Here is a 23,749-nt window from a genome sequence, read left to right on the forward strand (position 1 = left end):
GCGTTTATTTTCAGCAAACTTAACATGTGTAAATATTTGTATGAACATAACAAGATTCAACAACTGAGAGAAAAACTGAACAAGTTCAACAGACATGTGACTAACAGAAATTGAATAATGTGTCCCTGAACAAAGGGGGGGATCAAAATCAAAGTAACAGTCACTATCTGGTGTGGCCACCAGCTGCATTAAGTACTGCAGTGCATCTCCTCCTCATGGACTGCACTAGATTTGCCAGTTCTTGCTGTGAGATGTTACCCCACTCTTCTACCAAGGCACCTGCAAGTTCCCCATTTATGGGGGGAATGGCCCTAGCCCTCACCCTCCAATCCAACAGGTCCCAGACGTGCTCAGTGGGAGATCCGGGCTCTTCACTGGCCATGGCAGAACACTGACATTCCTGTCTTGCAGGAACTCACGCACAGGATGAGCAGTATGGCTGGTGGCATTGTCATGCTGGAGGGTCATGTCAAGATGAGCCTGCTGGAAGGGTACCAAATGAGGGAGGAGGATGTCTTCCCTGTAACGCACAGTATTGAGATTGTCTGCAATGACAACAAGTTCAGTTCGATGATGCTGTGACACACCTCCCCAGACCATGACGGACCCTCCACCTCCAAATCACTCCCGCTCCAGAGTACAGGCCTCGGTGTAACGCTCATTCCGACCATCACCCCTGGTGAGACAAAACCGCAACTCGTCAGTGAAGAGCACTTTTTGCCAGTCCTGTCTGGTGAGGACCTGCCTTACAACAGGCCTACAAGCCCTCAGTCCAGCCTCTCTCAGCCTATTGTGGACAGTGTAGCACTGATGGAGGGATTGTGCATTCGTGGTGTAACTCGGGCTGTTGTTGTTGCCATCCTGTACCTGTCCTGCAGGTGTGATGCTCGGATGTACCGATCCTCTGCAGGTGTTGTTACACGTGGTCTGCCACAGCGAGGACGATCAGCTGTCCGTCCTGTCTCCCTGTCTTAGGCGTCTCACAGTACGGACATTGCAATGTATTGCCCTGGCCACATCTACAGTCCTCATGCCTCCTTGCAGCATGCCTAAGGCAAGTTCCCGCCGATGAGCAGGGACCGTCTTTCTTTTGGTGTTTTTCAGAGTCAGTAGAAAGGCCTCTTTAGTGTCCTAAGTTTTCATAACTGTGACCTTAATTGCCTACCGTCTTTAAGCTGTTAGTGACTTAACGACCGTTCCACAAGTGCATGTTCATTAATTGTTTATGGTTCATTGAACAAGCATGGGAAACAGTGTTTAAACCCTTTACAATGAAGATCTGTGAAGTTATTTAGATTTTTACAAATTATCTTTGAAAGACAGGGTCCTCAAAAAGGGACGTTCCTTTTTTTGCTTAGTATAGGAGCATTGTGCCGTGATTGGCTCAGTGTTTTGTCACTCAACACTACGTCATCGTGAAGTTTAAGTCCTTAGTAAGGGTAGACATCCAAAATGTCAGCCCTTTGGGTCCTGCCATAGAGTTATATTACAAGTGCCCTTCCAAGAAGGCTCAAGGTCATTGGCCACAGATAAAATGACGTCAAATCAAATGTACAGTAGCTTTGATTGGACTGATCATGTTAACATCTTACTTTCAAAGTCTTAGCTAGCAGTCATCATCATGAATCAAGTCGACAATCTACTGGCAAATCCTTTTTAATCCTTGTCATATGAAGAGAAATGATAGATAAAACGTATCGGTGCTCATCGGCCATAAACATTACACAACAAGTTGGAAATCGCAAATTCAACAATGAGTGGTTTGGAAGTAATCGTGACAGTGGCTAACCGCAAGCATTGCAATTGGGAAGTCGGGAATAAACGAGCTCAGACTGGTAAAATACATTTTGAACGGTCATCCAACTCGGAATTGGACCATCGTACCACCTTCCTGTTCAAGTGAGCACAGCACAACAAGGTGAGTCCATGTCTTATATGCTGTTGCATAAATTATGTAATATGCGAGGAAGATATGTATACTGTACATAAGAAAGTAATACTAAGTGTATGTTGTGTAGTAAACTGTTAGTTGCCCATGTCTCACCCTAATAATTTGGTCTATTTTCACCTCTTAATTTCGCCTATCGTTACTGTTCTGACTCAGTGGTGCACATGTAGCCTATAACCTGTTTTTGAGAAATATCATCGTCTAACATTGTAAGAGTTTTCATTGTCTTCTTATACATGCCCCCTTTATTTATCCTACGGTTCTGACTTGGTGTACAGGGAAAATACTTTAAGAGCAGCCCATGTTCTGCATTCTGTTGCTGTACATTTCAAAAGTGCTGAACACACAGTTATAGTCTTAGCTCGCTCATTAATGTCTTAATCAGAATTACGGAATGCCTCTTATCCCATCATCGTTCCCTTATGCCATAGGTTGTACATCTCGATTGTCAGTAGAAACCACATTTGTTTAAGTCAGCCATATCAGCTATGTTTTTGAAAAAGGCAGTAAACGAGGCTGAATGAATTGTTTCGCTGCCAGACAAGGCTCCGCTGATAGCCAAGTGTAGCAGTGGTAAGGATTCACTCCATTGTGCTGGAGAGAAAGCTCTGCTGTTGGTAGGCCCTAACAGTTTGTGGGCACCGCTTGTCGCCGTTATAGTGCAATTAATGTATTGTTCAGTGTCGTGTTGTGTAGTGGCTTTTGAGTTTGCCCCACCAAGATTTACATGCTAAAATCGCCACTGGATGGGTGTAATGTAGTCTGATGTTGAACAGCAATAACATGACAATATTTAGTCAATTATACTAGTTCATTGATGATGTAGTTTATGTGGGTAATGAGTTTGTGTAATTGGAACAGATATATTGGATAATGTGGGAAGAGAAAGAGGACAGTCACAGTGTCATATACAAGACCATAGTTATACAACAATAATAACTGATTCGTCACAAATAAATATACTGTGGTATCAATGTTTCACTGGGATCTGAGTAGCACTGGGGGAGGGTGCATTGTGACAATCGAACTATGGTGTTAAGGTATGGAAAGATGCTTCCCATATTAGGGCATCCTTATCTAATCAGTGCGGATTTGCTAGTAATCTGCACTACTGCACTCCTTTGAGATTAAATTTCACAGCTATTTCACATGCGTGGGAAGACAGTGCTTATCTTGGTAGAAAGAAATTACATTTGTTTTTTTACGCTCATCCATTGGTAGATAACATGCCACAGAAACATATGGCATTTTAATGTATAAGTGATGAATAGATGAACAGACAGGCAGACCAACGGGTAGACTGAATGACCAACAGACAGACAGAGCTCAGGTCCTGTACCATGTCCGTGGTTCGGTGGCGCTGAAACATTTTTACAGAGAAAGAGAGTGAACGGGGATGTATGATGGAAATGAACAGATTGAAAGCGAGGGAGTACATGCCAGCAGCATACCACCCTGAATCCCACTGTTGGTCTCTGAAGCTAAGCAGGGTCGGTCCTGAGTCTTTCCCTGGATGGGAGACCAGATGCTGCTGGAAGTGGTGTTGGAGGTCCAGTAGGGGGCACTCTTTCTTCAGGTCTAAGGCAATAATAGATGTTTTATTGTCACATACAATGCCATAGGGCAGGTGCCGTCTTTCGGATGGGACATTAAAACGGGTGTCCTGAATCTGTTGTCAATAAAGATCCCATGGCACTTACTGTAAGAGTAGGGGTGTTAACCCTGGTGTCCTGGCTAAATTCCCAATCTGGTCCTCATACCAACATTGCCACCTAACCATCCCCAGCTTCCAATTGGCTCCATCCCCTCTCCTCCCACTGTAACTCTTCCCCAGGTTATTTTATTATTTTTTAATTATAATTTATTTAACTAGGCAAGTCAGTTAAGAACAAATTATTATTTACAATGATGGCCTACCCCGGCCAAACCTGGACGACGCTGGGCCAATTGTGTGCCGCCCTATGGGACTCCCAATCACGGCAGGAGGTGATACAGCCTGGATTCAAACCAGGGACTGTAGTGATGCCTTTTGCACTGAGATGCAATGCCTTAGACCACTGCGACACTCGGGAGCCAAGTTGTTGCTGTAAAATATATGTTCTCAGTCAATTTACCTGGTAAAATAAAGGGAAACTTTAAACTTCGAGAGAGAGAGAGAGAAAGAGAGATACTGTAAAGGGAGAGGGAGTGAGGCTGCCTGGGCTGGGTGATGGGGGCCAGCAGGCTGCAGGAATGCTCTGCATGCCTGTCCTCTGAATGACCCCTCCTCCCTGGAGTGTGGGAGATACTGGGTAATTAGCTTCCTTTAACACTGGAGCTATGGTCCCGTGAATGGGGTTAGCAGTGGCATTGAGGGAAACTATTAAGTGTATTTACCGTGTAAAAAACTCATTCTAATATTTTAATATTTATTCTCTCAGTCAACCCCCCCATTAGGTTTATATACATTCCCAGTTGATATTTCTGAGTTAATCCCCCACTCCTTCTATTTTCTTTGGTTTCATTTCCAGTTGATGTACGCAGCAGTTGGTGCTGTTATGTTGAAATTTAGCAGATTCCCCCCCCCCATCTTGATGGCCTACTTTATCTCTCCTGCACTAAATTTAATTATGGTGCTCTCTAGCAGTGATTTTGTCTTCCTTATGTCAGGAATGAGAAATGGAAGAAGACATGGATTAAGAAAAATGGAAGCTAAAGAGTATCGATTTTCCAGAGACATGGTAGTTTAGATAACAAAATGCTAATACTGTGACATCCTCCATATTAGTTTAATTTTAGACTCCTGTCATTTTATTGAATTCCGAGCGTCCCTTTAAAAGCGACAGTTGAAGTGGCCTTTTCTGACAGTTACAGGTTCTAAATTTGCTTTAACCACCTTTTTGCATTAAAAAAACACGCATTGTCAGGGAAAATATATTTAAAAAGTTAAAAACAACTACGCAAATCAGCTTTAAAGTTACACACTGTGAGATGCATAATAATGTTAAGGTTTTGCCAAAGGTGTGCAGTCTTTTTGGTTAGGAAAGGCAGTGATGCTACTCTCATTGAACTGTTTAACGTGTCATATCTGTCCTTTGAAATCAAGGGGTATAATTATTCAGTTTAAATGAATGGAAATCTTACAGACTGGGGCTTTAAGGTTCCTTATCTGAGAATGCCTTGTTATTTGAGGTTTTACTTAAAGCAGAGGAATTCTACATGTTTCAAATTAGAATCAACATACCTATACAGACCTTTCCTTTCTATTTCATTCCATCACTATCTTTAGCTCAAAGCTCTATCATTTTCTTATCATATATTTTCTGCTGATGTGAGAGCTTAGAGAATGGCCTTTGAAGTCTTTGTTATAACACTGTTCAATATTTGAACTGCTTATCTATCTCACCCACCCAAGATTTACATTGTAGTTCCATTTTTAGGTATAGATGACACATTTGGCTTTACTGTGGAAAAAAGAGTAGGGCCTAGGTCATTAATATTAGGCCTACTTTCCAGATATGAAAGACAGCCTAACTTCCACTTATTCAGATGTAGATGGTTGCTAGATTGCTTACATTTAGAAAGTATGTTTTTCCAAGTATCTATTTTATTTGATTCGTTTCTGTTCTGTTCTATTTCATTGTGTTCTATCGTATCAGACTTATAAAATACATGCCATTTCTACTGCCAGTAAAAAGTGTGAAATCAATGAAGAAGTCAGAATTCTACAACTTGCTCGCACACTGTATTTCTTCCACCATCTGACCTAACATTCTACCCAACATTCTACCCAAGCGCGCACAAAATATTGACGTCCATCACGTCTGGTGAGGGAATCCTTGTACTTGGTGATGTCAGACAGTGTTTGGGTCATTTGAAGGTTAGCGGCCGCCAAAAAGGTTCATGGAAAGTTCACCAGCATATATTAGGTAATTCAATCGGTCCCTGTGACATAACTAGTATGAAGTGGTTGTGTAGAGACAGCGTAACCCATTCGTCAATAAATGGGAGCTAAGAACTCCAAAACAAACGTTGTTATGTAAAATAGCCTACTATTCTGTTGTATCGGGTTTTCACAAGCTATTTTGCTGTGCTCCCTGCGCGAGATGGACGCACATTTTTTTTGATAAATGCGTCGATGGAAATCTTCTCGCGCATACAGCTGTAGATATTTTTTTGCATCGACTCAAATTAATAAAATATAATTTTGGTCAATTACAAACTTTTAACAAAAATGTCCATCATACGCTTGACTGAGAGGGAAAACAGAATCCTACTCGGGTGTGCGAATTAAGGACAGTTGCATTCCATTGGTTCCATTTTTACATGTCATTAGATCCTGACGCGTCTTGATAAGGACTCGGCCTTACGCCTATGTTATTAAAAAAACATGTTTGACTATATGGATTTTCTCGCAGTTGGTCCAGGAGAAACGCTGGACTTCTATACTGCAAGTCCTTGTATGCTCCAGGAACCATCTGTAACCGCATGCTTCACTGGACTAACAGAAACGGATTGGCAAATTCATCGGATCGCGCAATGTAGGTGAAGCTTTATTTTTATTTGGTCTATTTGAGGATGGAAGTAATTATCCCTCACTTGCCAACTGTTTTACTCTACACTAAATCGAAATATTTGTTGTGATCATGTTACACCAGGAAATACTGAACGTGGGACTTGACATGATACATCCAGTTGTATCTTCTTCTCACACCTTTGATGCACTGTTTATAATATAGCCTATTCCTTGCGTCAATTGTTCGTACATTGTAGCCTGAACTGTTCGCTGTGCAGTCCTGTGTCATTGCGTATTTAATCCAAAGACAATGTAACATATTTATTTAGGTCATGTTGCATGCAGGCTACCATCTTTTTTTCAGAGGCTGTAGTTCGAAGGCATTTCTTCATATATCTTTCTGAATATGTCATTGATGTCATATATCTAGTTCAAATGAACTAAAATTATAATATGATTTCAGATATAGGGCTTACATCAAATTCAATATATAAGCCTGCACAGTAAAATCAAGCTTAAACTAAAAAATAACACACAACAGCATTTATGTAGGCCTACACATGAAAGTTTATGTTAAAGGCGCAATCTTCAATATTACTGTTTTTTATGGTAATTTCAGTTAATGATACCCATTGAATCTTGAAGAATAACTTACAAATGCCTAATGCATTTAGTACAGGTGTATTACACCACTATAACCCAAAATATAAGGTTTCTTTTTTTTACTTTTACGTTTGTAAATAATGCCTTTGTAAACGATAAATAGCTTCAAAATATGTTTAAAACTATAATGTTGATATAACTGTTAGTCCTTGCATCCATAGCTTCATTGATAATTGGACTGTGGTTACTTTTCTCCAGCCCGATCCCTCAGCTTTATAGCAAACCAAGTGACACGGCTGCCATTTGGCTGAAAAGGGAATGACAGATTGTGTCTTTAAAGCTTTGGAATAGGGTCAATATTGTTGTTATTTTACATGTGCACATTGTTTGCTTTGTTGCAACTGTTGATTGCATTTATTTAATATTCGTAAGCCTACCTCCTAGTTTATGGAATGAATTCACCGTTGTGCACATTGTTTGCTTTGTTGCAACTGTTGATTGCATTTATTTAATATTCGTAAGCCTACCTCCTAGTTTATGGAATGAATTCACCGTTGTGCAATCAATCAGTATACTTACTTGTTATCCTAAATCAATAATACATGGATTATTACTGTGAACCCATTGATAATGAATTGGCCATAAAATCTGCACTCTTATTTGACTCTGTTGTCACCTACTACACTCACTGTTCCTCTTTATTCTATTATTTGTTTAACTAGGCGTGTCAGTCAAGAACAAATTCTTATTTACAATGACGGCCTACCCCGGCCAAACCCGTACGACGCTGGGCCAATTCTGCCACACCCTATGGGACTCCTAATCACGGGCAGTTGTGATACAGCCTGGAGTCGAACCAGGGTCTGTAGTGACACCTCTAGCACTGAGAAGCAGTGTCTTAGGCCGCTGCGCCACTCGGGAGCCCATTTCCTCAACTTGTTGTTGATATTTACAGATCAGATTAGGAAGTCAAATTCCATTCAGATACCTTTGGTTCCTCTATCTGATGGTTGATCTAGCTGTCTCTTCTGAGGTTTTCATTTAGCCTAACACCAGTGTGCTTCTGACAGTCAGTCTCAAGGGCTTCACAGGACATTATGTTCCTTATAAATTATATGCGATATCAAAGGCGTATCGAAGGCAGCACCAAAGCCTGTTACAACATTAGACCTTCTCTGGCAGCGCTCAGTGTTTTGAGATGGAGGAGCATGTCGACCGAAGCCCAGCCAATGTGGTCAGTGGTCAGGACGGTCACTGGGGGTCACCGAGGGTTCGTTGGACGGTCACCAACAGGAGGTCAGACGAGACCCAGACTGCTTGGCTTGTCTCCCTCACAGCATAGTAGTTGTTGGGAAACTCTGCAAGCAAAGCCTAATAATATATTTACCTTATTCATCACTTAGGCTATTCTATAAGCACATTAATGTTGTATGAGCCAGTGATGATATCCTAATAACTATAATTATTGTTCCTGTTTACATGTTGAGTAGCCTACTCAGAACCACAGACATTTCCTCACCACAGATTGCCTTTACTTTCAGCATCTAGCCCCAAAAGTCCCCCAAAAGACCTCAGTTGAGAGTGTGACAGCATTGTGATAGTATTGTGATAGCATTGTGATAGTATTGTGATAGCATTGTGATAGTATTGTGATAGCATTGTGATAGTATTGTGATAGCATTGTGATAGTATTGTGATAGTATTGTGATAGTATTGTGATAGCATTGTGATAGTATTGTGATAGCATTGTGATAGTATTGTGATAGCATTGTGATAGTATTATGATAGCGTGCAGAGAAAGTGACTTTCCTTTGACATAGTGGAAGCAGATCGTGGCACACATCTTAAAACCTTATTCTTTACCAGTTTCTCTCTTAAATATTGGTGAGCGCCTCCCTCCCCATTCCAAACCAAACGAGTCTAGCTTAATATTCCACTGCTTCATCCTCAGTCAGTTGATCTTGTGGCATCCTCCGCCATTGTTTTGCAGTGGAGAGAATACTTGCTAATGGGTGTGTTCTCTTGTTTGACCCGGCGAGGGTAGGTTCAACTGGAGGTCATGGGTTCAAGGGGATGGATATAAGCACTCTTTCTATTTGTGTCCCCTCAATTTGGCTTTTTAAGTTATCTGTCACTGGCCCTGTGTGCTTTAACGGTGGAGGCGATAAGAAGCCAGCAGGGATGCTTGCCCTGTGGCAGTGGAGGCGATAAGAAGCCAGCGGGGATGCTTGCCCTGTGGCAGTGGAGGCGATAAGAAGCCAGCGGGGATGCTTGCCCTGTGGCAGTGGAGGCGATAAGAAGCCAGCGGGGATGCTTGCCCTGTGGCAGTGGAGGCGATAAGAAGCCAGCGGGGATGCTTGCCCTGTGGCAGTGGAGGCGATAAGAAGCCAGTGGGGATGCTTGCCCTGTGGCAGTGGAGGCGATAAGAAGCCAGCGGGGATGCTTGTCCTGTGGCAGTGGAGGCGATAAGAAGCCAGCGGGGATGCTTGCCCTGTGGCAGTGGAGGCGATAAGAAGCCAGCGGGGATGCTTGCCCTGTGGCAGTGGAGGCGATAAGAAGCCAGCGGGGATGCTTGCCCTGTGGCAGTGGAGGCGATAAGAAGCCAGCGGGGATGCTTGCCCTGTGGCAGTGGAGGCGATAAGAAGCCAGCGGGGATGCTTGCCCTGTGGCAGTGGAGGCTCTCTATAAAACTGAACAGATGTCTTAAGAGTGTCTGCTGTCGTCATTTTCCCACAAAGTATGGCATTGGAATAGTATGACTGTATCTTGCCTCTTCTTCACCCTTGCACTCTCTGTGAAAAGGACGACACAGCAATCTTAAAAGAATAGCGGAACATTATCTCAGTCAGATACGCCGATCAACACAAGGCCTCAACATGTCCTTGGGAACACAAGTGGACTTGGAACCACGGGCTGACATTAGATATGTTTTCAACTCATCTGCATTAAATTCGTGAGTCAATTTCCATAGAGATAGTTCTACTGCTGAGTCACTCAGTACAATGTTTACTGGCCATAGAAAATTAGTACTTGTTCTCCGATGAAAGATGCCCAAGCACTTTTCTGTTTGGTAAAAAAAAAGAAAAGAAAGATTGAACGCTATGTTCCGTAGTCGCTTTGCAGAATGTTTACTGACCATAGAAATAACTATTGGTCCTCGAATAAAAGAGGAGGCCCAAAGACATAATCCAATATGTTTGACATTTCAACAGTTTTTAGGGATTTAATACTGTTTTACTTCAACACATTACTGTTTGAAGAACATGAAGCTACATACATTTGTTGTATGACTGCATTTTCAGCAGCTGCAATTGGAATTTTCTCCTTCACCCAGCTTTGTCCGAATATTACTTTTCTCTCCTCCTTGTCTTCACGTTAGAGAATTTTGCGAATTAAAGTGACAGAAAAATGATGAAAACTCAGACACAGCTTATGATAGAAAGACGATAAGGAAAGGAGGCCATTTCAGAGTTTATACAGTGGCAGCCCTCATCTCACTCCCAACACTCAGTGCCTGTCTTTCTTCCCAGCGCCTCATCATCCCTCTCTCCCTCTCTTCCTTCCTCCCTCCCTCTCTCCCTCTCTCCCTTTATCCCTCCTGTGTGTCAGCAGCTGTGGAAACGCAGAGCTCCAGCTCAGAGGACCTGTTCGCCAGTCCTCTCTCACCTCCGCCCCCTCCTCGCACCTACAAACCCTGCTTCGTGTGCCAAGACAAGTCTTCAGGCTACCACTATGGCGTCAGTGCTTGTGAGGGCTGTAAGGTAAGGGGCCAGACTGATCATGTACATATCCCAAGAAACACATCTGACTGCTCAAATGATGCATAATTCCACTTTTTTTTTATCAGCGGTTTCAACGTGTTCACCATGTTCATTTCTACTTTGGAGTTCAATCCCAGGTCTAATTACCTGTGATATGGATAATGGATATGTAAAGGAAGGAACTGCAACAAGCACCACACACACACAAACACACACACACACACACACACACACACACACACACACACACACACACACACACACACACACACACACACACACACACACACACACACACACACACACACACACACACACACACACGCACACAATTCCCACTATTCTCTGGGGTTCTTAAATGTCCCCCCCTCTACCACTCTTTGATGGTCCTTGGCAGTGAGCTGTAGTGAGCAGGTGTAACACAATTGTTCATGAAAGTTAGGCCGATTGGCCCTCCGCTTGCGATGAACGCTCGGGCAACAGAATACTCCACAAAGAGAAGGTAAATAATTGATGGGCAGCACAGTGAACAAGACCAAGAGCGTGGAGGAGACCATGACTACAGATGACATTCTCTCCTCAGCGTCTTTCAGAGCAAGATGAAAGGCAATGGTCCTAATTATAGATTAAGTGTGAGATCACATCTGTGTTAGAGACGAGAAGTGGCGTTAGTTACAGAGTCGTCTCGCTGACTGTTTAGTGCAGAAAGTGAGCATGGAGCTCATCTCTCTCATCACCTTCACAAGCCTGCCCCTGGAGCAGCATGAAAGAGATTTGTCGATTGTTCGTCTTCTCAACCGTAGCAAGTCGAAAGTGGAAATGGCATACTTCAGAAATATCAGTTGGTGTCTGTTGATACACGTGTCGATCTGACCTGGCATATCTATTTAGATAAAAAATAAATATATATATATATTTTAACTGTAAAATAAATAAAGCGTATAGATGTATTTACATTTTTATTGAACCTTTATTTAACTAGGCAAGTCAGCTAAGAACAAATTCTTATTTACAATGACGGCCTACCAAAAGGCAAAAGGCCTCCTGCGGGGACGGGGGCCTGGGGTTACCCAGAAGTAACCCAAATTACAATATAACTATGTAACGTTACTCAACCTACTGTATTTAACCCTAAAGAGTAGACTCAAGACCACCTAGGGACTGTTTGACTGCCGTGTTTACCCAGAGCAAACACGAGTATCACTAAAGGGCCTGAATCTTGGCCCTGATAAAACAGCTCATGTGTCGGGATCACACAGCACCAGTCAATACTATCGACTGACTATGGACAGGCGTCAGACACAACACGTGTGGTGTTACCCTGCTACACCCTACACTATTGATGTGTTTCACAACATGATTCCGGTTCCATTTGGCCTGTGTTTTTTTTCTTCCTCTAATTTCATTGTGATTGTGTGATAACAGTCATTCATTAGGTATAAGGTATAATTAGGTATTATTAGGTATAATTTACAAGTCGTTTTTTTTCTTCTTTGCATATGGAAAACACATGTTGATGTTAAAGGGGTACTTGGGGATTTTGGCAATGAGGCCCTTTATCTGCATCCCCAGAGTCAGATGAAATCGTGGATACCAAAATTCCCGAAGTGTCCCTTTAACGTCCTCATTTTAGAAGGATATATGTATTCAGAGGGTGATGTAATAACACTACCACCTCCAAAGTCATTCGAGCTCCTTTCAGACGTCTATAGAATGTTAACTGCTGGTAGCTGAAAGTACAAGGGAGATGTCTTCTCTATTGAAAACCTATTATTATCCTTTCCGTTGGTGCCTCCCAGGGTTTCTTCCGTAGAAGTGTCCAGAAGAACATGGTTTACACGTGCCACCGGGACAGTAACTGCATCATCAATAAGATCACCAGGAACCGCTGTCAGTACTGCCGGCTACAGAGGTGCTTCGCCGCGGGCATGTCCAAGGAGTGTAAGTGTCAATAATATTTCAGAGTGTCTCCATTCAACCACTGAAGAGCAACATTTCTAAACAACGTCCAACTCCTCTGTGATATACGCCAAAACTGCAAAACACTGCTATGCAACATTCCCAAACTTTTTCATAAAACTCTTACCCAAAGCACTCAGTGCCTTCAGAAAGTGTTCACACCCCTTGACCTTTTCCACGTTTTGGTGTGTTACAAATTGGGATTAAAATTGATTGTGACAATATGTAACTTTTGGGCGAGCCGACCAAATTCACTTAGAAATATGGGTTCTAGATCTATCATTCCACTTGAAAGCAATTCTAAGTGGTAGATCTGTTCTATGTGTGCTATTTCTATGCGTCCCGTTCTTAAGTTTTGTTTGTGTGTCTTTTACTTTGGGTTTTGTACACCAGCGTCAGACAGCTGAACAAAAAATATTTTTGGTTATGTAAAATATATTTCACAGCGGTTTAGACGGTTCAATGATTCTCTACACTATACTATCTTATTTTGTCACACAAACTGAAATTAGGCAAACTATTAGAGTTCTAGCAACCAGGAAATGGAATATCGATTTCTACATAGTGCACCTTTAAATGTCACTTTTTGTCAACAATCTACACAAAATACAGTGAAATGTTGAAGTGGAAGAAAAATTATAGATATATTTTTTTACTTAATGGAAAATAAAACGCTCGTATATTTTGATTAGATAAGTATTCAACACCCAGTGTCAATACATGTTAGAATCACCTTTGGCAGCGATTACAGAGTCTTTCTGGGTAATTTGACTTAAATTGGCTTGAAGATCTATGGCAAGACTTGAAAATGTCTGTCTGACAATGATCAACATCCAACTTGACAGAGCTTGAAGAATTTAAAAAAGAATGTGAAAATATTGTACAGTCCACGTTTGCAAAGCTCTTAGAGACTGTTTTGAAATATTTTTTATTCTGTACAGGCTTCCTTCTTTTCACTCCGACATGTAGGTTAGTATTGTGGAGTAACTACAATGTTGTTGATCCATCCTCAGTTTTCTCCAAGCAGCGCCATTTAACTCTGTACCTGGTTTAAAATCCCCATAAGCCTCACGGTGAAATCCCTGAGCGCTTTCCTTCCTCTCCGTCAACTCCGTCAAGGACGCCTGTATCTTTGCAGTGACTGGGTGTATTGATTCATCCAAAGTGTAATGAATAACTTCACTATGCTCAAAGGGATATTCAATGTCTGCTTCTTTTTTTTTTTTTTTACCCATCTACCAATAGGTGCCCTTTGCAAGGTATTGGAAAACCTCCCTGGTCTTTGTGGTTGAATCTGTGCTTGAAATTCAGTGCTCGACTTAGAGACCTTACAGATAATTGTAATGTGTTGGGTAAAGAGATGAGGTAGTCATTCAAAAAATCATGTTAAACACCATTATTGCACACAGAGTTAGTTTTAACTCAACAAAATGTGGAAAATGTCAAAGGGTGTGAAACGTTTCTGAAGGCACTGTACCTAAAAACCTGTCTAAAAAAAACCTGTCTGCTGTCCGAACGTTTTCCAAGAAAATGAATTCCACCTCCGCTGTCCAAACACATGACAGCACTTCAAACACCATTTCCCAGAAGGAGCACTGACCCAGATACAATCTCTGTTGTGGGTAGGGGGATGGTGTCATGGTGATGGATGCCTGCTATTCTGAATGTCATTCATCCCTTCTACCCAGCATGTCAGCATTACATAAATCTATCAGCACATGTATCAGCCTTGTGGCCATGTGGCTAGTATGTAACGGCTACTACTACTACTGCTGCTCCATCGTCTGCCGCTCTCACTGATTGGTGTGTGAATGCAGCCCAGAGTGAAGGGTTTACACAGTGATTGCAGGAAGTAGGGCAGACTAGAGTAGATTATCCATTGACTGCACAGATCCGTCCGAGGCGTGCGTCTGTCTGAGGAGAAAGTGCATAAAGAGGTATCTCTCCCTGAGATCCGGCTCAGTAAAACGAGTGGCCTGTGTTCAAAACCAATGGTCGAAGTACGTTGACGTGATTTATAGATCAGTTGGAAGGCAACGTGATTATTCTTTTACATGACTTACACACTCATTGGTAAATGTGCACGGCTTGTTTAGAAAAATATGGCCATTTAACAGACTCTTTGCTGTTAACACCTACTATATATTCGGCAGGTGTTGCCCACAAGGGAAATCACACCAGAGGTATTGTGTTACAAGCGCCACGATCCAACCAACTTAGCTATTGCAACCAATTCAATTTCATTTTCATTTTCTTCTGGAGTTATCTCCGTTCATATTTCATCCTCTCTTCCCAGCTGTCAGGAATGACCGGAGCAAGAAGAAGGAGAAGAATGAGACTCCCAAGATGACCATCATCGAGACATATGAGCTGACAGCGGAACTGGGCGGTGTAGTGGATAATATCTGTAGGGCTCATAGAGAGACATTCCCTTCCCTCTGCCAGTTGGGCAAATACACTACAGTGAGTAACAGCCACTGCCGGGTTGGCACCATAGACTCAAATGACATGCGTCATGGATAGTGTTCCATTTAAGCCTGTCTCTGTTGACGCTCAGAAGCACTATCCCTGTACCAAAGTCCATTCATCTAAATTAATCATTCTGGTTGTATTGTTGGGATAATACTCGGAACTAATTGCTCTCTCTCTCTCTCTCTCTCTATATATATATATATATATATACAGTGGGGCAAAAAAGTATTTAGTCAGCCACCAATTGTGCAAGTTCTACCACTTAAAAAGATGAGAGAGGCCTGTAATTTTCATCATAGGTACACTTCAACTATGACAGACAAAATGAGAAAGAAAAATCCAGAAAATCCCATTGTAGGATTTTTAATGAATTTATTTGCAAATTATGTTGGAAAATAAGTATTTGGTCACCTACAAACAAGCAAGATTTCTGGCTCTCACAGACCTGTAACTTCTTCTTTAAGAGGCTCCTCTGTCCTCCACTCGTTACCTGTATTAATGGCACCTGTTTGAACTTGTTATCAGTATAAAAGACACCTGTCCACAACAGTCACACTCCAAACTTCACTATGGCCAAGACCAAAGAGCTGTAAAAGGACACCAGAAACACAATTGTAGACCTGCACCAGGCTGGGAAGACTGAATCTGCAATAGGTAAGCAGCTTGGTTTGAAGAAATCAACTGTTGGAGCAATTATTAGGAAGTGGAAGACATACAAGACCACTGATAATCTCCCTCAATCTGGGGCTCCACGCAAGATCTCACCCCGTGGGGTCAAAATTATCACAAGAATGGTGAGCAAAAATCCCAGAACCACACGGGGGGACCTAGTGACTGACCTGCAGAGAGCTGGGACCAAAGTAACAAAGCCTACCATCAGTAACACATTACACCGCCAGGGACTCAAATCCTGCAGTGCCAGACGTGTCCCCCTGCTTAACTCCAGGCCCGTCTGAAGTTTTCTAGAGAGCATTTGGATGATCCAGAAGAAGATTGGGAGAATGTCATATGGTCAGATGAAACCAAAATATAACTTTTAAAAAACTACTTGTCGTGTTTGGAGGACAAAGAATGCTGAGTTGCATCCAAAGAACACCATACCTACTGTGAAGCATGGGGGTGGAAACATCATGCTTTGGGGCTGTTTTTCTGCAAAGGGACCAGGACGACTGATCCGTGTAAAGGAAAGAATGAATGGGGCCATGTATCGTGAGATTTTGAGTGAAAACCTCCTTCCATCAGCAAGGGCATTGAAGATGAAACGTGTCTTTCAGCATGACAATGATCCCAAACACACCGCCCGGGCAACGAAGGAGTGGCTTCGTAAGAAGCATTTCAAGTTCCTGGAGTGGCTTAGCCAGTCTCCAGATCTCAACCCCATAGAAAATCTTTGGAGGGAGTTGAAAGTCCGTATTGACCAGCAACAGCCCCAAAACATCACTGCTCTAGAGGAGATCTGCATGGAGGAATGGGCCAAAATACCAGCAACAGTGTGTGAAAACCTTGTGAAGACTTACAGAAAACGTTTGACCTCACATATGGGAGTTTATCAACATTTGATTTGTTTTTGATTTCTATGTGGGTCTGTTTAATCTGAGGTAAAAATGTGTCTCTAATATGGTCATACATTGGGCAGGAGGTTAGGAAGTGCAGCTCAGTTTCCACCTCATTTTGTGGGCAGTGTGCACTTAGCCTGTCTTCTCTTGAGAGCGAGGTCTGCCTTTCTCAATAGCAAGGCTATGCTCACTGAGTCCGTACATAGTCAAAGATTGCCTTCATTTTTGGTCAGTCACAGTGGTCAGGTATTCTGCCACTGTGCACTCTCTGTTTAGGGCCAAATAGCATTCTAGTTTGCACAGTTTTTTTTGTAAATTCTTTCCAATGTGTCAAGTAATTCTCTTTTTGTTTTCTCGTGATTTTCTCTCTTCATCCCATCCCTCTCTCTCTGCCCACCCCCTTCTCTCTCCCTCCCCCCCTCTATCTATCCCCCTATTCTCTATCTCTCATCTCTCCTTTACCCTTCCCCTCCTCTCTCTGCCCCCCTTCTCTCTCCCTCCCTCTATCTATCCCCTCTATTCTCTATCTCTCATCTCTCCTTTACCCCCCCTCCCTCTCTCTGTAGAACTCAAGCTCAGACACTAGGATCCAGTTGGACCTGGGGCTGTGGGATAAGTTCAGTGAGCTGGCCACCAAATGTATCATCAAGGTTGTGGAGTTTGCCAAACGGGTTCCTGGCTTCACCGGCCTGACTATAACTGACCAGATCACCCTCCTCAAAGCGGCCTGTCTGGACATTCTGGTGAGCGGTGTGTGTGTGTGTGTGTACTGTACGTTTGTGTGTATATACTGTATGCGTGAGGGGATATATATGTGTGTGTACGTCCACATCTCCAAAGCACATCTCGGACCTCATCAACTGGGCTGTGTGGTGTTAGAAGGGTTCAGCCACAGTGTGCTGTTTGGTGCAGACACTATGGATCTGCTGTCACATTGTCTCAGCATATGTTTATGCTGAAGACAGACACAGTGGTGGTGGGTTCAGACAGAGTGTTACCGCTGAAGGCATGTTTTATTCTCTTTCATCTCCCCATATCTTCTGGTTTTCATTGTCAACTCTGTGCACCATCAAAGGTTGGTAGATTCTCACTAGCTGCACCATGGTGATTCACTCATGGCTTTATTTTCTCGATGGGAACTCTTTAATCTGAAATCAAAGCGTTATCATGTTTATTTTACATTACTGAGGTGGTTTCTAATGAGGCGTGCAGGGATAATTACTGTGCAGATTGACCTCTATCTCTCTCTACCTGATCCCTCTATCTGTATCTCTCTCAACCTGATCTGTCTATCTCTTTCTCTATCTCACTCTACCTGATCCCTCTCTCTTTCTATATCTCTCTCTCCCTGATCTTTCTCTCTATCTCTCTCTACCTGATCCCTCTATCTCTCTCGCTACATGATCCCTCTCTCTTTCTCATCTGTCTCTTTTTCTATCTCTCTCTTTACCTGATCCCCCTCTCTCTATCTCTCTCTCTACCTGATCCCTATCTCTATCTCTTGACCTGATCTGTCTATCTCTATCTCTCTCGACCTGATCTGTCTATCTCTTTCTCTATCTCTCTCAACCTGATCTGTCTATCTCTTTCTCTATCTCTCTTGTCGTGTCTTTGGCTATGCCGGATTAAGTAATATTACATTCTATTCTATAAATTAATTTCTCCGTAATTAATATCACCTGATTGAGCTAATCATGTAAATGTAATTAACTAGAGAGCCGGGCACCACAAAATAATATTTATAGAGTTGTTATCTTCTGAATAAACTCTTAAAGACCTAGTAATATTTTACATCAATAGCAGTCAACATTAATCCTCACCTTAATTCAGTCTCATCTGAAAGTTGTAAATTCTTGGTTATCTGCACGAACCCTGGCTCACAAGTTGAATCAGCAATACAAAATTGGGTTTCATTATTTATTCACTAAATACCTAACTAATCACACAGAATTACACATACACATAATTAAATCATAACTTGATTACAAATTACGTCATAAAGGAAAACGTCCCTAGCGGGCGGAACAGATATGACAGCTTGTTACACAAAAGAAAAGTGGCTGGGTTTGAGTGAAAGAGCGGGAAGACTGAGGAACAAAGGGAAAAAGCTGTGCTATCGTAAATACAGTGTTTTATGCATTCTAAATTACCGCCCATTTGGAAAAGGAAAATGCAATAAATATTTACTCTGAGCTGCGCTTCGGTAGGTTGGTGGTAGATGGAGGGTTGTGTTGCCAAACCGAGTCCTTTGAAGAATGTCTCTGGTTGTCAATTGGATACATTGTAGTAATGTCGTTGGGTGATAGACGGGATACTCTGTCTGTTCCTTCCTAACCCTCGTTGCATCTGCTGTTGCTAACTCAACGGCTAGGAGGTATCACTTCGGTAGTGAATAAGAGTTCAAAGTTCATACCATTTGCAACCAAAGCTCACGCTGATGTTGGCTTTGTTCTGTAGTTATTATCTGAACCATTCTGACATAGGACCGTCGTCTTACATCCTCGGAACAGGAAGTTATATTGTCGTCAAGGGCTTATATAGGAAGGGAGAGGAGGACGTGTTTGAAAAGTTTTTTAGCCCATGTCCCTTCACAGGGGCGGGGCCACTGATTGAGCAGCCCTATCTTATGAAAACCCAAATCTCTCATTTTAGAAGCTAACATCAGATTTCATCCCATCACAAATAATTTCATATTCAAACATTTAAATTGAACAACAATTCCATGTGAATCCGATAACTCTGATGTGTAGACTTTCCACTGTAGAGTTTATGTCATCTGATCATTGATGAGAATGTCTCAGATGACAACCGAACTGACATCATATTCATTAAGTACCACCGCATATGTTCCATTGGTCGGATTACCAGAATATAGTTCATTTCCCCTCACCTTCTGATGTTCCCAGAATCTCTATGTTAACCAAGGGTTTTGCAAATGTAACCTCAGTAGGGTAGAGAGAGGAAAAAGGGGGGAAGAGGTATTTATGACTGTCATAAACCTACCCCCCAGGCCAACGTCATGACACTCTCTACCTGATCTGTCTTTCTCTATCTCTCTCGACCTGATCTGTCAATCTCTTTCTCTATCTCTCTCTACCCGATCCCTCTGTCTTTCTCTCTCTCTCTCTCGACTTGATCTGTCTCTCGTTCTCTAGCTCTCTCTACCTGATCCCTTTATCTCTTCTCTATCTCTCTACCGTATCCCTCTTTCTCTATTTCTCTTTCAACCTGATCTGTCTCTCTTTTTCTATCTCTCTCTCGACTTGATCCTTCTATCTCTTTCTCAATCTCTCTTGACCTGATCCCTCTATCTTTCTCTACCTGGTATGTCTATCTCTATCTCTCTCAACCTGATCTCTCGCTCTATATTTTCTTATGCAGACTCCATATAGGTATGTGTTTTACCCCTATACTTCCCTCTCTCTCTCTCGCTCTCTTTTTCTCTTTGCCTGAACTGTCTTTCATGTCTTTTAGTATTTTAATTTCCATCCCCCTCTTCTTGAACATGCATCTCACCATTACCCTTTTCTATACTGAGTATACTGTCCCTTTCTATACTTTCTGTACTCCCCCTCATGTCCCCTCTGTCTCCTGTAGATTCTGCGGATCTGTACGAGGTACACTCCTGACCAGGACACTATGACCTTCTCAGACGGGCTGACCTTGACCCGTACACAGATCCACAACGCTGGCTTTGGCCCGCTCACAGACCAGGTGTTCACCTTCGCCGGCCAGCTGCTGCCCTTGGAGATGGATGACACAGAAAGTGGCCTACTCAGCGCCATCTGCCTGGTGTCTGGAGGTACTGCAACTAGCCATAGCTGCAGTACAGGCAGAAAGTTCACGTTCCATATAAAACAATCTTTTTTGTTGTTTTATGAATGAATGTACTTTTAGTATTTACTCCAATAAATGAACCGCATTGTCGTGTTTGTGTATCGATACATATAGGCCATGTAGAGTAGTCACACAAACAAAATAGATGAGCTGAATTAGCAGATGAATGATGTGTCGGTGTCACACGGACAATGTTTCTCCTGTGTCAGACCGCCAGGACCTGGAGGAGCCGTCTAAGGTGGAGGTCCTGCAAGAGCCCTTACTGGAGGCCTTGAAGATCTACTCCCGTAAACGCCGGCCCAGCATGCCCCTTATGTTCCCCAAGGTCCTCATGAAGATAACCGACCTGCGCAGCATCAGCGCCAAAGGTTAGAGGTCAACTCCCTATTGGCCATGACACTTACTTTGGCCTGAACTTACAAACTTCTTGGCTTGGCTTCATGACTGTTATAACCAGGTGTTATGGCATACTGTGATTTTACAACACCAGTGAACATCCAACCACATCCAAGGCTAATTTAAGGATGTAGAGTAAAGAGAAAAGTAGAAAATCGGGTGACCTGTGGAGGTCAGTGTGGGCAACAAGTATAGTCAGTGTAAAAACCCTTTCAGACATGCTGGGTGGAGGTGGGATAAATAGGGAAATGAAAGGAAATCTGCCTCTGATGGGAGTGATATGGTTAAGCGATATAGTTAAGAGACACTTCGAACACTCTATAAAGTGTCATTGACATTTTCCCTTCTAATTACACAGGAGCTGAGCGCGTGGTGACGTTGAAGATGGAGATCCCAGGTTCCATGCCTCCTCTTATCCAGGAGATGCTGGAGGAGATGGAGAACCTGCAGAAGCAGTCAGAGGAGGAGCAGAGAGCAGACAAGAACATCACACCCACACACACACACACACCATGTCCACACAGTACATAGACACTGGCCTGTTTGCTTGAAAACCTTACGAGAAAGAAAATATATACCTCCAATGGGATGTCCCGGAAAGGAAATGATGAGGATGGTCAAACGTGAACAATACCAGTGAAAACAGTGTATTCAGAGTTGAATATATAAAGGGAATTGTAAATACAATCATGCTGCAGTACTTAGTTGTGATGTACATACAGAGAGAAAAAGAGAATACTCATAACTGGATGTGACTGGAGATATAACAGGACTAACCTGTGTGTTGGTCAGTATCATAAAGGTGTCTAGAAGATGGTTTAAATACATACAGTGCATTGCAGTACTAGAGAGTAGCTTAACGTATTAACCTCACACAGAGCCTTTCTATACGGACGGGAGTGGGATTCGCGTGAATTGTGACTAGACATTCCATTGTGGTGCGACACAGGGGCAAGGGCATGACAATGCATTTTCAGAGGTCATTACTAGGTGTGTGTGTGTGGGTCACAAATGTACGAGAGATTTTAAAACAGGTTTCCTATTCTAAAGTAAGGGGCTTCACGTTTCCATTATTTCAAGTCTTGCATGATTGGCTAAGTGCTATTACTCTCACCATGGTAACATGTATTCTACATACCGTTGTATGGTTATGTGTATCTCTATGGTGAACGACATGGTGCTTTTTTTGTGATATTGATTATGATCATATTTCAGATAGTTATTGGTCTATTAAAGTCTTGAAACTATATATACCCTGGGTGTGTCTGACTCATTTAAACAAAAACAAAAAAATATTTACACAATCTAGTGCTCCATACAAAGGTTGATACTGCCCCCCTGTGGTCTTTGTTGAGAATTACACTCATTGCCTCAGTGGAAAAACTACTGTATAAACACAATAATATGAAAGATTCAAGAGTGGACCAAGTCTGGCCTGTTGAGGAGTGACGGACTCCATCCTAGCTGGAGGGGTGCTCTCATCTTATCTACGAAATAGACAGGGCTCTAACTTCCCTAGCTCCACAATAGGATAGGGTGCAGGCCAGGCAGCAGGCTGTTAGCTAGCCTGCCAGCTTATTGGAGTCTGCCACTAGCACAGTCAGTGTAGTCAGCTCAGCTATTCCCATTGAGACCATGTCTGTGCCTCGACCTAGGTTGGGCAAAACTAAACATGGCGGTGTTTGCCTTAGCAATCTCACTGGAATAAAGACCTCCTCCATTCCTGCCATTATTGAAAGAGATTGTGATACCTCACATCTCAAAATAGGGCTACTTAATGTTAGATCCCTCACTTCATAGGCAGTTATTGTCAATGAACTAATCACTGATCACAATCTTGATGTTATTGGCCTGACTGAAACATAGCTTAAACCTGATGAATTTACTGTGTTAAATGAGGCCTCCTCTCCTGGTTACACTAGTGACCATATCCCCCGCGCATCCCGCAAAGGCGGAGGTGTTGCTAACATTTATGATAGCAAATTTCTATTTACAACAACTAAAAAACAATGATTTCGTCTTTTGAGCTTCTAGTCATGAAATTTATGCAGCCTACTCAATCACTTTTTATAGCTACTGTTTACAGGCCTCCTGGGCCATATACAGCGTTCTTCACTGAGTTCCCTGAATTCCTATCGGACCTTGTAGTCATGGCAGATAATATTACAATTTTTGATGACTTTAATACCCACTCCAAAAGGCTTTCGGAGCCATCATCGACTAAGTGGGTTTTGTCCAACATGTCTTCGGACCTACTCACTGCCACAGTCATACTCTGGACCTAGTTTTGTCCCGTGGAATAAATGTTGTGGATCTCAATGTTTTTCCTCATAATCGTGGACTATCGGACCACCATTTTATTACGTTTGAAATAGCAACAAATAATCTGCTCAGACCCCAACCAAGGATCATCAAAAGCCGTGCTATAAATTCTCTGACAACCCAAAGACTCCTAGATGCCCTTCCAGACTCCCTCCGCCTACCCAAGGACGTCAGAGTACAAAAATCAGTTAACCACCTAACTGAGGAACTCAATTTAACCTTGAGCAATACCATAGATGCAGTCGCACCCCTAAAAACAAAAAACATTTGTGATAAGAAACTAGCTCCCTGGTATACAGAAAATATCCGAGCTCTGAAGCAAGCTTCCAGAAAATTGGAACGGAATTGGCGCTACACCAAACTGGAAGTCTTCCGACTAGCTTGGAAAGACAGTACCATG

General features: G+C 42.5%; 1 protein-coding gene across 1 annotated transcript; it reads left to right on the top strand.

Annotated features, from left to right (window-relative positions):
* The first annotated feature begins 5,876 nt into the window (after window positions 1-5,876).
* LOC110488056 (retinoic acid receptor beta) lies at window positions 5,877-22,276 on the top strand. Its single transcript, XM_036946627.2, has 8 exons — window positions 5,877-6,468; window positions 10,659-10,807; window positions 12,607-12,748; window positions 15,063-15,229; window positions 17,361-17,537; window positions 20,392-20,596; window positions 20,841-20,999; window positions 21,386-22,276. The coding sequence occupies exons 1-8, from the start codon at window positions 6,318-6,320 to the stop codon at window positions 21,556-21,558; spliced, it is 1,323 nt and encodes a 440-aa protein (XP_036802522.1). The 5' UTR covers window positions 5,877-6,317; the 3' UTR covers window positions 21,559-22,276.
* Window positions 22,277-23,749: the final 1,473 nt, after the last annotated feature.

Source organism: Oncorhynchus mykiss, chromosome 2 (genome assembly GCF_057628025.1).
Source record: "Oncorhynchus mykiss isolate SJ-2025 chromosome 2, ASM5762802v1, whole genome shotgun sequence".
Lineage (NCBI taxonomy): Eukaryota > Metazoa > Chordata > Actinopteri > Salmoniformes > Salmonidae > Oncorhynchus > Oncorhynchus mykiss.